This window comes from Hypanus sabinus, chromosome 13 (assembly GCF_030144855.1).
Source record: "Hypanus sabinus isolate sHypSab1 chromosome 13, sHypSab1.hap1, whole genome shotgun sequence".
In the NCBI taxonomy this organism is placed as follows: Eukaryota; Metazoa; Chordata; class Chondrichthyes; order Myliobatiformes; family Dasyatidae; genus Hypanus; species Hypanus sabinus.
In genome coordinates, this window is record NC_082718.1 from 18,279,660 (window position 1) to 18,297,079 (window position 17,420).

At 37.9% G+C, this 17,420-nt stretch overlaps 1 protein-coding gene across 14 annotated transcripts in view; it reads right to left on the bottom strand.

Moving 5' to 3' along the window:
- Positions 1-17,420, bottom strand: part of magi2a (membrane associated guanylate kinase, WW and PDZ domain containing 2a) — a 552,919-nt gene that overhangs the window by 56,214 nt on the left and 479,285 nt on the right. For all 14 annotated transcript variants that reach the window (XM_059987234.1, XM_059987231.1, XM_059987235.1 and 11 more), the window contains 2 exons: positions 13,353-13,545; positions 3,889-4,134 (listed from right to left, as the gene is read on the bottom strand). In XM_059987234.1, coding sequence (XP_059843217.1) covers positions 3,889-4,134; positions 13,353-13,545 — 439 coding nt within the window. The remainder of the gene's footprint in view (positions 1-3,888; positions 4,135-13,352; positions 13,546-17,420) is intronic.

Consider the following 17,420-nt stretch of genomic DNA (forward strand, 5'->3'; position numbering starts at 1 on the left):
TTGAAAATTACAAAATTCTTACAGGTTGGGTCCAGGATGGATGTTTTCTATCACAATGGATTCTGGAACCACAGTTCTCAGTCTCAGAATCGGAGGTACACGTTTTTAAGACTGAGACAAGGGTTAATTCTTTCACTTGGATATACTGTATATTGCTGTTCTTCATTGTTGCTTGCCCTAAATACTAGAATTCTCTACCCAATAGCACTATGGGCATACTTTCATCAGAAATACTATGGCCGCTCGGCACAATTTTCCCAATTAGCATTGGGAAATCAATGCTGTCTTCTGCAATAAATGATCAAATAAGAACATAGTTGTATAACCTCTCAACTATACAGCATTTTTAGAAAATTATGTAATATGTAACAAGATTTCATATGTTAATGATAACCCTGATATGTAAAAATACTGCTTGGGCTAGCATTATTTTGCTTTATTAAGAAGCTGAAAGCACAAGTTAACAATTTATTTTCCTTACTTCTACGTTATCTATTGTGGGTCCATACTGCTCGAGGTATATTTCAGCTAAAATGGTTGTTGCTGACTGAACATCTCCATTGGTCATGCTCCGGTGAGTAATAACCTCCTTGGAAATACTAACAGCATTCATTGCCCTCATTTCTTAATAGTAAGTTAAAATTGTAATGGAATTATTACATCAACACAGAATGATAACAATGATTCAAAATTAATACATGCCATTCATCCATCCCATCAAGCAACCATCTACAAAAGTCCATTCAAACTGTACACAGTACTGGCACCTTGGTTCTCCCAATGACCTTTCCAAGCTTTCTCATCCCTCACCCACCATCCCAAACCACCCAGATAACTTGATTTCCCATTCTAGTTGACCACTCAAACTCAACCATTTATAAACCTCTGATAGGGGGCCATGGTAGTGTAGTGGTTATTGTGACACTGTAACAGCTCAGGGCTCAGTTTGTAGTTTGATTCCTGCACCATCTGTAAGGAGTTTTTTTATGTTCTCCCTGTGATCACATGGGTTTCCTCTGGGTGCTCTGGTTTCCTCCCACAATGCAAAGACATATTGGTTGGTAAATTAATTGGTCATTGAAAATTGTCTCATGATTAGGCTAGGTTTAAATAGTGGGTTGCTGGCCCAAAAGGGCCTGTTTTGCACTCTATCTCTGAATAAATGAATAGTTTGTTGATATAGATACTGAGGATGGTTACCCAAGGATATAGAGGGACTCACATAGATCAGCTGGAAAGTTAAGCAAAGATGGAATTTAATCCAGATAAGTCTGAGGTAATGCATTTTGGGTCATATCTAATACTGACAGTGAACAGCAATGATTTCAGATGTATTAGTGAACAGAGAGACTTTGGGGTGTAAGTCCATGGCTCCTTGCAAATAGTGACACATGTATATAATGTTGTGAAGAAGGCATTTGGTTTGCTTGCCTTCATAGACAGGATCACTGATCATAATGGAACATCATGCTGTAGCTGTATCAGACATCGATTAGACCACATTTGAAAATATTGTGTATAGTTCTAGTCACCATGTTCTTAGTAGTGCTAGAAAATGTTGAAAGAATTTACTGGAATAAACAGTTATTCTGTATTAGTGATGCAATGCATCTTGAGAATGAACATACAATTTCACTGCAAATATTGAAAAGTAGATGCCTTGCAAATTACTAACACTGAAATACCAACACTATATAGACAACAGGGTAATAAAATTAATCATATGGTTTCTCAGAGATATAGTCCATATAGTTAGTATCACTGCAAACTGACAATGTCTTATAAATACACAATTTTTTTGATACACAACAGCACAGAACACTTAACAATTGTGGGGTTACTGAATAAGTACATCTTCTATGAACCAGTAGTGACTATACTCTATCATGTGAACAGGGGTCACATTCTTCTGTCCAATCAATGCAATGTGTAGGGTAGAGATTAGAGAAAAATGAAACATAGGAAAAGGATAAATTTAAAAACAAACACCAGTCTGAAAACTCTATGCATCTACTAAATGAAACTGGTTCAACTTAAATAGCTTCAGTCATGACAAGAGAAATATGAACAGGTTTCCAGAGACTAAGTAAGCTTAAGTCTGCTATATATGGCAAGAGATTATTCTTTAAACAAGACTATATTAAGATCTCTTAAAAATCACAGAAAGATACTGGAAGGTGTTTTATTGTCATAAGAGTAGATGCCTTGATTTATGCTTTATTAGTTTGAATTTCAGCAGAGGTATTGATCAACTGATGGCCATTGATGTGAATTGGATTTGTGAGTTCTTTCAGCTTTTTATTTGGGGTATACCAATGAAGCATTGTTATTAGTCTTAACTTCATGATTCACAACAAAGTAATATATCATTAATTAGGCTTAAAGACTTAGAGAAGGTTTGCAAACACAAATCTACATTACTTATTAGTTTATTATCATCTACCATCCTGCTTTCCTACAACTTTTCCAAAAATGTCTGAACTATCACAAGATCAAGGGCTCAAGTTGCTCCCCACCTCTATCAAGAGAGAAAAATTTAAAAAAATTTATCTCCTTTATCTATTTTTGAGTTACACTAGCAGTCACTTAGTAATTTATATAAATAGCAGGATTGTCCTGTCTTTGTTGTGTATTTTATAGAGATGCAAAGGACTACAGATGTTTGAGTCTGGAACAACAAACAACTTGTTGGAGGAACTCAGCAGGTCGAGAAGCACCAATGGGGGAAAGTAATTGTCAATATTTTGGCTCAAACTCTACATCAGGATATTGTGTATTTCGAGACTGCTTTGTTTATGAGATGTTTATGGAAACAATTATCTAACTAAGTCTAGTTATAATTTCTGCAGAGCCAGTGAAGTCCCCCTAGTCAGTTTGGTTTACATGTTGTAAGTGTTCCAATTCCTCCTTCACCATTTTTGTCATGAGCTTGATAATTGCATTAATGCTGTTTGTTCTATGCAACTGGAAAATTTCATTGGTCTCATTTGGGTTCTTCTCTGTGCTTTGCATGGTTGATCACTGATCTTTTTCCCTTCCACAACTTCCCAGTATTCATTTTGGGGCTGAGTCTATTAATGAATAGCAATCAAAAGCCTACTGATTCCCAACACTATCTTGACTAAACTCCTCTAAACCCTGGTTCTCATAAACAAACTACTCAATTCTCCCAGTATTCTGTCGTATGATTGCAACAAAATGATTGTAGATCACCTTCATTCTACCTCAAGGAAAAATTCTTTTTCACTATTGTTTTACTTTTCACAGATGCTCCCCGACTATTTTGAGAGTAATCTGTTTTAATTACCTTTCTCACTCAGTTCTCAAGTACATTACATATCTTTTCCTATGTAGCAGAAGAAAGCCACTACTTTATCAGAGAATAACATCCAAAACTAATCTAAATGTCCTGGAATGTAATGTTGGAATGAACTGGTTGCTGCAAAGCTCTTTGATAGTGATGGGATGGTTCCTTTACAGAGAAAATCAGAAAACAAGTTATCCTTTGGATCCTCTTTGTATCCCTTAGGAATGATAATCTAGTAATTTCATGTTGTGCTTTATTCCCTTTGAAATAGTCTCATTAATTACCCAGTTCAAAGACAACAAATGCTTGCCTTGCTGTAAAGTTAATTTCAAAAGCATATGTCCAATCAATAAAGCTAATTTTGCTGATTATTTTTACAATTATTATAAATTTAAGTTGTTTTGGTTTAGTTTTTAATCTTAACAATATGTAACTGACCTCTTGATAGAAATAGATACAAATTTGTTCATTAAAATGAATTGCTATATTTCCAGTGGGAGGTCCTGGTGGTAAAAAATGAAGTGCCAATAAAGAAATGATGAAAACACCAGCTTAGGATTTTTCCTTAAAATTACACTTACCTGGTGTTGCACCTGTTTCTGGCCTATTTAACGAACTAATGATCACAAAGCCAAAGCCCTCACTTTCTTTACGGTGTATAATTACATCATTTGCTTGAACAGCATGACTGACCAAACTCTCTGCAGGTGAAGAACCAGTGGGAGGAGCTTGTATGCTGTTTGAGAGACTGGCAAAATCACTTCTTGGGGAACTATGATGCGTGGATACTGATCCTGTACTTCGACCATTTTCTGAACATGGCCCACCTGAAGAACAAATTGAATATGGTCTATTAATGTAAGGGAAAACAGGATCACAAGAGTTACCCTCACATTGATCCTTGTGGTAATTATTTGAAGGGATAAAACTCAAAAGATGCTTTACTTCTTGGTAGATCTCCCAGACACTGTGTCTATAACATTAAGCCACGTATTGCTGAGTTGTCTTTTAGGGCCAAGATGGAGGTAATTTCAAATCAATACTGGAAAGTAGTTGATGATTCAAATTAAAAATATGGGTATTTTATCAAAAGAAGCATATCATGAGGGATGGCATTTTTAAAAATGCCTGACTTTCACATAAACAGACAGGTTCTGCCTTGTTATTTACTGAAATATTATTGGAAAGGTACAGTCACCAGTTGGTCTTAAAGATATTTACACCCAATATTGCACCATATACGTATTTTCTAACTTGCATAGAAGTCACAACGCTGCTGTTGGAAATTGCCTATATGCATGGTGGTTGTGAACAACTACCTTCCACTCAGAAGAATTTGCTGAAAAATCATAAGGCTTTTATCAAGAAAACTTGCTGCAATTTCAGCCATAAGTTCTGTTTGTCATAGAGATACTTTGTTTAGTTTGTTTTCTGTAAAATAATTCACTTGCTGACAGCAGATTGGCAGGCACAGAGTTGTCAGCAGACAAGCAGTATTGTAATGAATGCCATTTTCTCCAACAGCAATTTTTTCACTTTATAATCCAATGCTTACTTCCAGGAATGAACCATCAAGCTCAAACTGACATAGACACCAACAACAGACTTACTTTTTGCAAATCTGTTGATGGTAATTTGCTGTTAAGTACCTTGTCAATCAAAAATGGCCTCGAGACAGGGCCCAGTGTGAAGTAATGGCACTGCCCAGATGAACCAGAAGTAGCTCACTTGATAAAACTGCTGAAAGACATTTGACAACCAGAAAAGCTACACTTCTAGGCTTTACTGGCTAAACAAAGCTTTTAAAGAATTTGAACACTTTTTAATGTGGCTTACATTCAGAACCTTTAGAAGATTAGTGATAATGTAAAGGTTATTAACATTTTAAAAGATAAAGAATTCAAGATGTTATATCAAACTCAATTAATACAAAAATAGGAACTACTTTATTCTTGCTTTCTCCTTCCCAGCTGTTCCAGTCCATTCAAACAATTAGAATACAGGTATGCGTCACTTAATGTCCATGATACGTTCTGTGAAATCGGACGTTATGTGATTTGGGCATTGTGCGAACTCCATATTATATACTTAGCAAACCTATATGGAGTACTGTAGTGTACCTGCATTAACTAAATATCCAAAAACTTACACTAAAACTGTATACTGTACACTATAATACATACATACACTATAATTTTTAATTTCATTTTAAACTTACTAATTTTTTTCACTTTTTAAATTTTTATGTAAATAGCCTATATAACACACAATTTATCAAAGAGGATCAGGATCATCCACATCACTGTTCTCAACTTCCTCATAGTGTTCCACTTCTTCAGGAGGTGTTGGTTTCTTCAGGAATATGTCCAGTGTTGCTTGCCTAGTTTGCTTTTCCTTTTCTTCATAAATTTCTCTATATGCAGGAAACGCTACATGAGCATTCCTCTCTATCATGTGAAAAGCGTTCAGTGTTTGGGTCCATCTCTTCAGCAAGCTGTTAAGGCCTGTAGAGAATCTGGCTAACCCTTAACAGTGAACCTCTTCTGCACCTGTTCTTCTTCTCCTTCTGCAGCTTCCTTTTCCCTTGCCTCTTCTTCAGCTATTCGCTCTTGCTCTAGCTCCAGCAACTCTTCATTTGCTAGTTCCTCAGGGACCACTTCTAGGAGTTCTTCAATGTTCTCATCATCTATGTCCAAGTTCAGATTGTTGAACTTGTTTGCCATGTCAACAACAGCTTTATTAATCTTTGCAATCCCCTCATCCTTTTCAAATCCCTTAAAGTCATGCACATACCGCTTCAATATTTTCTTCCATATGCCATTCATGCATTCTTTGGTTACTTCATCCTAGGCCCAAGTAAGGTTTTTTATGCAGTGGTAGATGTTGTATTCTTTCCAAAACTGCTTCAGTGTCTTGCCAGTGTCATCTGCTACAACAATAGCCTGAGCAAAAGTTCTCCTCAGGTGGTAGGCCTTAAATGCAGAAATAACCCCTTGGTCCACTGGCTGTATTAAAGAGGTGGTGTTTGGTGGGAGGAACACCACTTTGATGTTGGGGTGGAGGTCACCAATGAAAGGGGGGTGTCCTGGAGCATTATCGACAATTAGCAAAATCTTGAAAGGTATGCCTTCTTCTAAGCAGTTTTTCTCCATCTCACCGCTACATCAGTTTAGAAGGGGATTCTGAAACAGCATTTGTGTCATCCAGGACTTTTTACTGCTCCTATAGTACACAGGTAGTGTGTGTTTATCGATGTTCTTGAAAGACCTGGGGTTTTCTCTATGTCAGATAACAAGTGACTTTAACTTGTAGCCAGCAACATTGCCTCCTAACAACACTATCACTCTGTCCTTAAAAGCCTTAAAACCTGGCATTGACTTGGCCTCCTTATGAATGAAGGTCCTTTCAGGCAGTTGCTTCCAGAATAAGGAGGTTTTGTCCATATTAAAAATTTGCTGGGGCAAATAACCTCCCTCTACAATTAGCTTATCTAGGGTTTCAACAAATTCTCTGCTGCCTTCGCATCAGCACTTGTAGACTCACCACTAACTTTCACATTATGCAGCGAAAAATGTTGCTGGAAGTGCTTGAACCACCCAGAGCTAGCACTAAACTCGATATCGTAGTCTTGTCCTGCTTCTTCTTTAAGCACTTCGAACAAGCTCCGTGCCTTAGCAGTGTGCTGAGGGGGATTCTCTTTTGTGTTTGGTCCTCAATCCATGTCATTAGTAATTTCTCCATATCCAATATAGGCCCCTCTCGCATTTTCATGAGCCTTGTAGCTTTCAGTGAAGCCGATCCTTTAACAGCTTCGAGAAGTTTTTCTTTGTTTTTCAGGATCGTCGTGATTGTCGAGTGCGACATGCCTAAATCCCAAGCAATAGCATTCACTGGTTTTCCCCCTTCATATTATGAAATAACCTTTTGTTTCACTTCCAAATCAACACTTTTCATTCGCCTCTGACTGCTGCTATCACTAGGAGTGGTTTTTGCTGCGTTTGGAAGCCATGATGCACTTTACGGTAATATTTTCGAAAGAAAATTAAACAGAGAGATAGCGCTCAAGAGACATGTGATACGTGAGATTGGTTACGTCCACTATGTCACGTTCTCCGATCGGGACTATGGTCGTATATGCGATCAGACGTTAAGTGGCGCACACCTGTAGATGTTCTGTACCTTGTGCACATTCAGTAGACAGATTGCTCAGTCAGAATGCCAGAGGCCTACAGCTTGTTGATGCTCTGCCACTTAATTCAGGAGTGTAGTGTATCAATATTTCAGTAATATTTGAGTAATATTGTAAGTATATTATTTGATTAAGCATTCTTCGTTTACATAATGTATTATGGGTTATAGGTAAAAAGTACGCAAATGGCATACGTCATTACACCACTGCGTTATATGTGAGTGCCTCACTCAAGAAAAACTAAAAACTCAGTCACCCCATCTCCTGTGTTTTTCCTTCGATTATTTTCTGGAGTTACAAAACATAACAGTGGCAACAAGGATGTCTTAAAATTAATTCAAGATGACTACCCACCTGTTGAAGTACAGCAAAGTGTTAACACAGCTCGTGTTTCTTTGGAAGCGGAGAGAGATGGTTGAGTTAAAAATAGCAGAAAACAAAATTCATGGGTTTATAAACAATGGGTACTGGGTAATAATAATAAACTTTAAAAAAACTGTATCAGAAAGATAGATGTGATTGATTGCACAACAGGTAACTGGATGATGTATACTGAATGAATTGAGTGGTATTTTGAAGCTAATGAAACAGCCAAAGAAAAATGATTGCCAAGTTGCTGAGTATATTAGTGGAAAAGCACAGAGCTTGTTTAGAGGTTTAACTGCTCCAACCAAGCCAGTGGAAATGAGCTTTGCTGATATTATGAACGTAATGAAGGGACATTGAGAACCGAAACCACAATCGATTGCAGAGTGCTTTAGGTTTCATAAGTGGAGTCAAAGAGAAGGGGAGTCCATTTCAGTTTGCATGGCTGAATTGAAGAAACTGTCTGAGCATTGTATTCAGTGATGGGTTTAATGACACACTAAGAGATCATTTAGTTTGCAGAATCTTACAAGAAAGCATTCAAAAATAGATCCTACCTAAAGCACAACTCACATTTAAAAGAACAATTGAAATTGTTAATCAATGGAAACAGCAGCCAGAGATGCATTTGAGTTGCAGTCAGGAATGAAAATGAGCTTGAACAATATTGCAACAACATCTAATTAGAAACTTGCCTGGTCAAACAAATTATGTTACTGTTGTGGAGTATCACCTGCACCTACACTTCAGAAGAAAGCTACGGACCAGGTCCTGCAAGGCTGCTGAGGCACTCAATGTAACCTCAATGACATCACTGTTATTGGTAAGGACGACAAGGAACATCTACCTCAAGACTGTCTTTAAAAGATTAGAACATTGTGGTCGCAGCATGATGCGAAAAGTATGAATTCTTTAAGCCAAGTATCACTTACTGTAGTTGTACCATTGATGCACAAGAATTACACAAGTATGCTGAAAAATTCAAGCAATGGTGGATTCCCCAAGGCCAAATGATGTATCACAGTTTCTGTCCTCTTTGGATTTGTCAATTACTATAACAGGCTCCTGCCAAACATGGCTACTGTGCTACTGTGCTCCACCCGGTGAACTAATGCTAAGATGTATTTTCAAAAGTCATTGAAGACTGATAAAGGCCCCTAAGAACTGGAAATGAGGTAACATCTTCTCGGTATATAAGAAGGGTGACTGCACTGCCCCTGGTAAGAACAGACCAGTAAGCTTAACATATATCATCAGGTAAGATAATTGAAACAATAAGAAAGAATGAGGTGGAAAAGCAGATGATAAGAACAGGCATGTTAGCAGAAAGCCAGCATGGGTTCAGAAAGGGGAAATCATGTTTTACTAATAAGTTGGAATTCTATGAAGAGGCATCAAAATTTATGATAACAATAGATTGGTTGATATTATTTACTTGGAACTTCAGAAGGCTTTTGACGAGGTACCCCGTGGGAGGTTAATAATCAAATTACAAGAGGTAAGGATTCAGGGTAAGGTGTGCAAATATGTGCAGAATTGGCTCAAAAACAGAAAACAACAAGTTGTGGTGAGAGGATCATTTTCACACCTAGACAGTGTTAATGATGGGGTTCCACAGGGATCAGTTCCAGCGTCGCTGCTGCTTTTCATTTACATTAATGATTTGGATAAGCCCCTAACAAATAAACTAGTAAAGTTTGCCAATGACACAAAATTAGGGGGATGGGCTAATAACATTCAGGCAGCAGAATCAATGCAGTTAGGTCTAAACCAAATCCAGATGTGGGCAGATAAAATTTAATGTAGGTAAATGTAAAGTGTTGCATATAGGAATGAGAAATATTAGATATAAATATACAATCGGGGGGGGGGGTTTGAGTTAAAAGTGCACTGTATGAGAATGATTTGGGCTCACTGTCAATATCTAGACAATGCACAGAAGTGGTTTGGAAGGCTAATAGAATGTGAGCTATATAATGCACTCAGTGGAATTCAAGTCTAGAGACATTCTCCTGAAGCTGTATAATGTGCTTGCAAGGCCACACCTTGTGCACAATTTTGGTCTCTATATTGTGTGAGGGATGTGAAGGCACAGGAGAGAGTTCAGAGAAGGGTGACTAGACTCATTCCATTTCTGCAGGGCTATGAAGAATGATTGAAAGAATTAAATCGTCTTAGTCTAAGAAGATGTAGAATGAGAGGAGACATGACAGAAGTATTCAAAAACATTTTTGTAAGGTGGATGCCAGCTGCTACTACTAAATTAATCTATCATTAAGGATACAGCGCCATAGGTGGTGACTGGTTAAACAGAGATTTCAGACTAACATCAGGAAGCCAGTTGTGGACACATGGAACAAACTACCTAGTTGTGTAGTTCAGAGTGTGAGAGACTTCCAAATCTAAACTCGATAATCCGGTAATGCTCCCCCACATCTACTTCACCATTCCCCATTCCCTCTTTCACCTTATCTCCTTGCCCACCTATCACCTCCCTCTGGGGCTCCTCTTCCCCCCTTTTCTTTCTTCCAAGGCCTTCTGTCCTCTACTATCAGACTCCCCCTTCTCCAGCCCTGTATCTCTTTTACCAATCAACTTCCCAGCTCTTTACTTCATTCCTCCCCTTTCAGGTTTCACCTTGTGTTTCTCTCTCCCCTCCCCCTACCTTTTAAATCTACAACTTTTTTTCTCTAGTCCTGCACAAGGGTCTCGGCCCAAAACATCAGCTATGCTCTCTACTACAGATGCTGCCTGGCCTGCTGAGTTCTTCCAGCATTTTGTGTGTGTTGCTAGTTATTTCAACACACTATGTAAATAGGAGTGTGGGAAGCTTTGTTGGGCAAAATGGTCTGTTGTTGTCAAAAACTTTCTAATATTCTAATACTCATTATGACAGATTAGGAAGAAATGGCATTGGACAAAACAATGTGAGGCAGTGAGTGATGGTAGTGAATGCCTCATAGCCTTTGCATCATGTTCCCTTTTTGCTGCAGAGAAAAGTTGTGGAAAAATTGACAGAGGCCTGAGTCTGTTTTGGGGTGTAGAATGCTTCAACCAGTACTTTATGGGAGGAAGTTTCCCCTCATTACGGATCATCACCCACTGGTGCCCATTTTCAATCCACAGAAGGGTGATCCACTAACAGCAACAGCATGGCTGCAGAGATGGGCTGTGTTTCTTTAGGCCACAGTTACAATGTCAAATTTAAGAGAACTAATCATGGAAATGTTGATGGATTGTCCCATTTGTCCTGGGAGCAGGAAATACCTGAAAAATTTACAAAAGAGTACAGTCCACGTGACAATAATGCAAATCAGAAGTCTCCCTATTATAGCAGAGCTGATCCAAAGGGAACCAGAAAAAATCTCCACACTCTCTCAGGTCCACATGGCAACCCAAAATGACTGGAATGTGTGGCATAAATTCCAGTCACCCTACTTTTACTAGCACCAGATGAACTTGCCCTTGTTGTCAGATGCCTTATGTGAGGATTGAAAGTTGTTGCACCGTCCAAGCTGAGAGCTACAGTGTTGGAGGAGCTATGCGCTGGTCACCTAGGCATGGTCAAAATGAAACCATTGGTTCAAAGTTTTGTCTGGTGGCCTGGGATAGGTCAACAGATCGAGCAGCTTGCTACACACTGTATGGGATGCCAACAGGTTCGGAAGATGACAAGAGTAGCACCTCTTCATCCTTGGGAATGGCCTGCATTTCTCTGGGAGAGGATTTACTTGGATTTTGCTAGAGAGTTCATGGGCACAAATTTCTTGGCGGCAGTGGATGCAGCTAGAAGGCAGCCAGAAATGTTCCCAATAGCCTCCACTATAGCCTTGTACGCTATAGCCTCTTCTCAAGAACTGCAGTTCCAGAACACTTAGTGACAATGGACCAGAGTTTATGGCATAAGTTTCAGTCATTCCTGAAAATGAATTACATATTATATCTGCATCGTACCATCCAGCTATAAATTGCTTGGTAGAAAGGTTTGTTTAAAGAAGACACTGCAAGCAATGTCAACAGAACACACTACACTAACACAATCAGAAGCCCGCCTATTTCCTCCTTGCATATTGCAGTGCAGCACACTCCACAAGCAACAACTCACCAGCTATGCTGTTCCTGGGTCACGCCTTGATATCCACAGTCCCAGTCTTAGAAGGAGCATGCATGACAAACAGCTGCGACAAATTGAGGGCTTCTCAAACAAGGAGGTTCAGTGTTTCACACCTGGACAAACAGTCCTGGTGAGGGACTTCTGAAGTAACCAACAGTGGGTACTTGGAAAGATTAAGGACAGACTAAGGACCACTCTTTTACCCAGTGGAGATTGCGTTTGGTGTAATCTAGAGACAATGCATCAATCAGTTGAGTACAGCAAAGTCAACTGTTAGAGGAAAAAGGTGCTTGGAGCTGTTAGAACCAATTCTTGCAGTCCCAGAGTCAAGTCTTACAACCACCACAGAGGATGCATGAGATTGGTTGACAGCCATGTCTCACCTATTTAGCAGAGTGATCTCCCTAGTCAGGAAAGACGTTAGGAAGAAAGCTTCCACAGCAATTAAATCTTTTGGCCTGATTACCATGCTGTGGATGTCTATAGAGTAGGTGTAGTATACTGCTGATGTGACTAGAGAGCAATATGTTACATATATGAGTTGAGATACAGTATATATTGAGATAGAGTTTATAGCTAAGCAGCGAGAATGGTAGTGTATTTAGTATTTCAGTAATATTGTAAATATATTGTTTGATTAAGCATTCTTTGTTTATGTAATTTAATACGGGTTATACATAAATGTACTTGAATGGCATACGTCATTACACCACCACGTCATATGTGAGAGCCCCGCTAAAGAAAAACTAAGTGCACACATATTCTGGGCTCCCATGTTTTTCTTTTGATTATTTTCTGGAGTTCAAAACATAACATGGAGCACAATCAGGAAACTGCCCAGAGATTAGCCAGAAATGTCAGGTCTTTCACACTCACATAGTATTCCTGAAATTCCTGACCCTTATTGAGTAGGAAGGAGTGAAGGATAAATGGCAAGAACTTGAGGTGGATCTACTAACATTTCACGAGATCCCAAAATACATGCACTGTGTGATGGAGCAGGAAAGGAAATCTAGCACTGTTACATATCATAAACAAGATGTTTTAGTTTGTTGAACTTTTTCCTTATAATTGTGGAGTCCTAAGACCCATACTGTTATTATTTGATCAAAAGTTACAGTATTTTAAGAATTCTCTAAAGAATACTGCTTAAATCTACAAGAAACATATTAATTGTCCTTCTGAAGCAACAGGCAGCCCTGCTGTTTCTGCATTTTAGTATCCTTGGGAATTGCATGTCCCTATCCCATACAGCTAGAAAGAATTTACTGTAATGGTGAGTAAATTTTAAGTTTATTCAAAACTAGGATTTAACTCAAGTTTACACTCACAAAGCACGAGAACTGTTCCTAATAGTACAGTTATGCAGTACTTACCTATAGAGAGAACCTTTCTTCGCACAGTCAGACTGACATGGCCACTTCGGGCTGCATTATGCATCAGATCTATCACATAACGGTGAGATTTTCCAGTAACTAATATTCCATCCACATAAACTAACTCATCTCCTGGGCGAAGACGACCATCTCTGTCAGCAGCCCCCATTGTAATTATAGCTCCGATAAGAATCTTCAGCGATGAAACAGAAAGAGAGTCAGTTATTTAAAAAATGTCAACTTTGCTTAATGGTACTATAAACCAGGTGAGAACAAACACTAATTAAAATGATTGAAGACAAACACAAGTTATAACTTCTCACTTTTACCAATGTTATTGGAGAATTAGCTCCAGTTTATGAGTGAAAATTTTCACGTTATTTTGATATTTGTTCAAACAGTAAGTACATTGCATCACAGTAGGAAGATAAAAATTGATAATTTAGAATACATGACCATTGCAGTATTTAGCATGTGACGCCTGTCACAGTAGCTCTGCTAGATTCTAAAAACAACTAAACAGGTTCAATTAATTGTAAAGGTGATATTACCGAAGCAACAATTTATGTTCGAAGTGATTTTTGAGATTTGCCAGATTTGCAACTGATTGTGTTCAATTCAAATAAAATTCTGCTCACATTTTATATTCAGGAAACATAATTATGTTGATATAGATAATCCAGAAGAATGAACACTATTGTGAAATGTTGATTGAGGAAGATTTCAATTTATCCATTTTTTCTTCAGCTTTACCTTCAGAATCCTTTAGAATCAAAATATTATAAATAATGGTGAAGGAGAAGCCTACTGTATCTTAATGTATTACGACAAGCTTCCAGCTTCCCTACTGGCAGGAAATAACATATTGAAGACAGTTTTGTCTGATGTGGATCAGACATTGATGAGTTCATGAATATATCATTTATCTCTGAACTCAGTTTGCCACTGAAGCTGTTGCTTGGCAATGCTCTCTTCTCTGTGAAGAGTTTTGTATTCCTTTTTAAATGACAAGAATGAAAAATAGTGATGCAGACAGAGACTTCCCGATGACAGTTGAATAATGTGAAAATGTCAGTTCAGACATTTTCACATTACCCATTCCTCTTGATCGTGTCCTTTCTGGACTAGGTGAAATATGTAGTCTGGAATCTTGTGTTCACGTAACAGTAAATCAAATTTTCTTTAATTTCTGTATCTTGAATATTAGTAATATTTTACAGTAAGGGTTTCATTTTGAAAATCTATATGGATGCATGGTAATATTTAGTTTAATCATCACTGGGCTGTGTTCCCCTGTGTTAAACAGTTAGTGATTGTGGGTTTTAATTAGCTTTGCATTTATTTCAGACTTTGCACTTAGATAACACTTGTAGAGATGCAATGTACAAATTACTAATATGTAACAGTCTTTGGGATTTTGATTAAATGCTAGGCATTTCTCAAAAAAAAAGACATTTGTAAGGGTGGCCACCAGATGGGATCTGACATTCTTCCAGGTACCAAGCTCCAAACGCCCTGTCAGAAACCAACAAGAAGGTCAGCTGCTTGACTCTCATTTGCAACCTGATGGTGGCATGCAAAACAGGAAATGTTACTTACACTCAAACTATTTAAGACAAGTCCATAACTAGCATATATGTTTAACTCACTATGCTGAAGTAAGTGATTTAGAGCATAACTTACAACCATACACTTTTGGTTAATAGTTAAATTGCACTTTCAATTCTTTAAATTATTATATAAGAATACTTTTGTAGGGTAGAATGTGTAGTTGCTGTAAGAAATAATGAGGATCACATACAAGTTTTTAAAAAATATCTTGATCCATGACACTAGCCCAGAATTTGTTCATAGAAGCAAAATTGTAGTTAGGGATGATCTTGACAAAGTTTCCCACTGTGTAGAAAATCTTGCCTATAGATCTCCTTTAAATAAGTTAAAGTATTTTTATGGACAGTATTTCAGTAAGTAAAATAGAACATAAATCTATGTTAAAATATACATGTGAGAGACTTAACAGAGCAGACTTAACAGAGAGATTTAATTGAGTCAGATGGTTTGCAAAGCAAATAATGTTATTTTATTAACATTATTTTAGGACTGATTTTCAGCACCGGGTGAGAATAGATTGTAAGTAACTTAAATGCATATCAATTCTATTTTCTCTAGACCAGAGACTGCGAATCTTTCAGAGAGCATGTGCCCAAAGTGGCAATAATCTTCCTGAAAATTCTCTTGTGTGCCACGATATTTTTCAGCAGAAATTATAAATGATTAATGAATTAGTAACAATATTAGACCACAAAACATAGGCGCAAAATTAGCTATTTGGTCCATCAAGCCTTATCTGCTATTCGATCATGGCTGATCTATTTTCCTTCACAATTCCATTCTCCTGCCTTCTTGTAACCTTTCTTTCATGTCCTGTTTTGATTTGCCATTATCTCCCCTTTCAATTTCATTTCCACATCTAGTACACTTTTAGAGGCAATGATGAGTCCTTTACTAAGGATGAGGTTTCAGGGTACTTGGAGGCACACAATGAATAGACCAAGTTCAGCATGGCTTCCTTAAGGGGAAATCTTGCATGACAGATCAGTTAGAATTCTTCTGAGGGAATAACAGACAAGATAGACAACAGAGAGTCCTTGTATATTGCTTTCTTGGATGTTCAGAAGGCTTCTGACAAAATGCTGCACATGAAGCTGCTAAACAAGATGAGAGCCCACGGTGTTACAGGATAGATAATAGCATGGACTGAAGACTGGCTGACTAGAAGGAGGCTACGAGTGGCAATAAAGGGGTTCTCTTCTAGTTGGCAACTAGTGGTGTTGTGCAGGGGTCTGTACTGTTTCTCTGTCTCTTCCTTTTCATGTTATATGTTAATGATCTGGGTGACAGAATTGATGGCTTTCTGTCCAAAATAGATAGAGGAACATGTTGCGTTGAGGAATCAGGAGTCTGCACAAGGTATTGGATAGATTAAAAGATTGGGCAAATAAAATGCAGTATAGGGAAGTAAGTGTATGGTCATGCACTTAGGTAGAAGGAATAACTTTATTTTTTTGAGGAAAAAGGATGGGTCTTGTTGCTTATTTATGTTTATTCATTGTATTACTATTAATAAAAGTATAACAATGAACTCCACCATGGATGGTCCCAAGCTCAGCTGCGAGAGGAGGAGAGTTGGGCATGGGGCTAGCAACCCTATCCATTAAAACCCAGTGCAAAAGTAATTCCAACAGAAGCTCCAAAGACTACCCCCCACCCTGGTAGAGGAAGGATCTTCAAAGACAGGCTACACCGACAGACATCATGAAAGTTTGGTCCAGGATAAAGGATTCTGGTGAGCTGCTATAGGTGGTCTGTGCCCCAGAAAGGTGAGATGGGTATAAGAAGAAATAATGAGAGACTGAAATAAATGAAGCATTTTAGAAAACTCGTTCAAAATGTATAAATATAACATTTTCAAACAGACAATTGAAAAATAATGATTTCTAAATGGTATTACTGTTGTAACCGTTTACTATCTAAATACTGATGTGTACAGGAGGTCTGTGAGGTTTAAAAGAAAACATCCAATGTTTTGTGTTTTCACAATCATCTAGCTAGCACTAAACCAACATGTAACATTTCCTGTAAAAACGTCTCACTGCTTTCTGGTTGTAAAAGATTATTTGCTGCTTCATTTGGTGGTAAAGATTTAAAGAATTGAGGGACAGCACTGCATGCCATGTGCCAGCACGTGCCACTGTTTGCCACCTCTGCAAGTCTAGACTTTGCAGTGAAGGGTACAGAGATTGCTGTCTGTGAAGCAATGTCAGCTAATCTTTGAGAAATTTGTCTATATTTCAGAATTAATTACTCAGTAAAATAAGTACAGGCTCAGAATTTAGAGAAGTATGTTCACTGCAATGACAGTCCAATGAATTAGATTCAAATAGATTACAACAGATATTCAGAAATTTGAAATTAAAATTGTAATGTTGAAAATGCAGTGATCAGTCAGCCTCTGAAAAACTGCCATATATTATCAGGATTTTATTTAATGTTGTAAAGATTGAAATG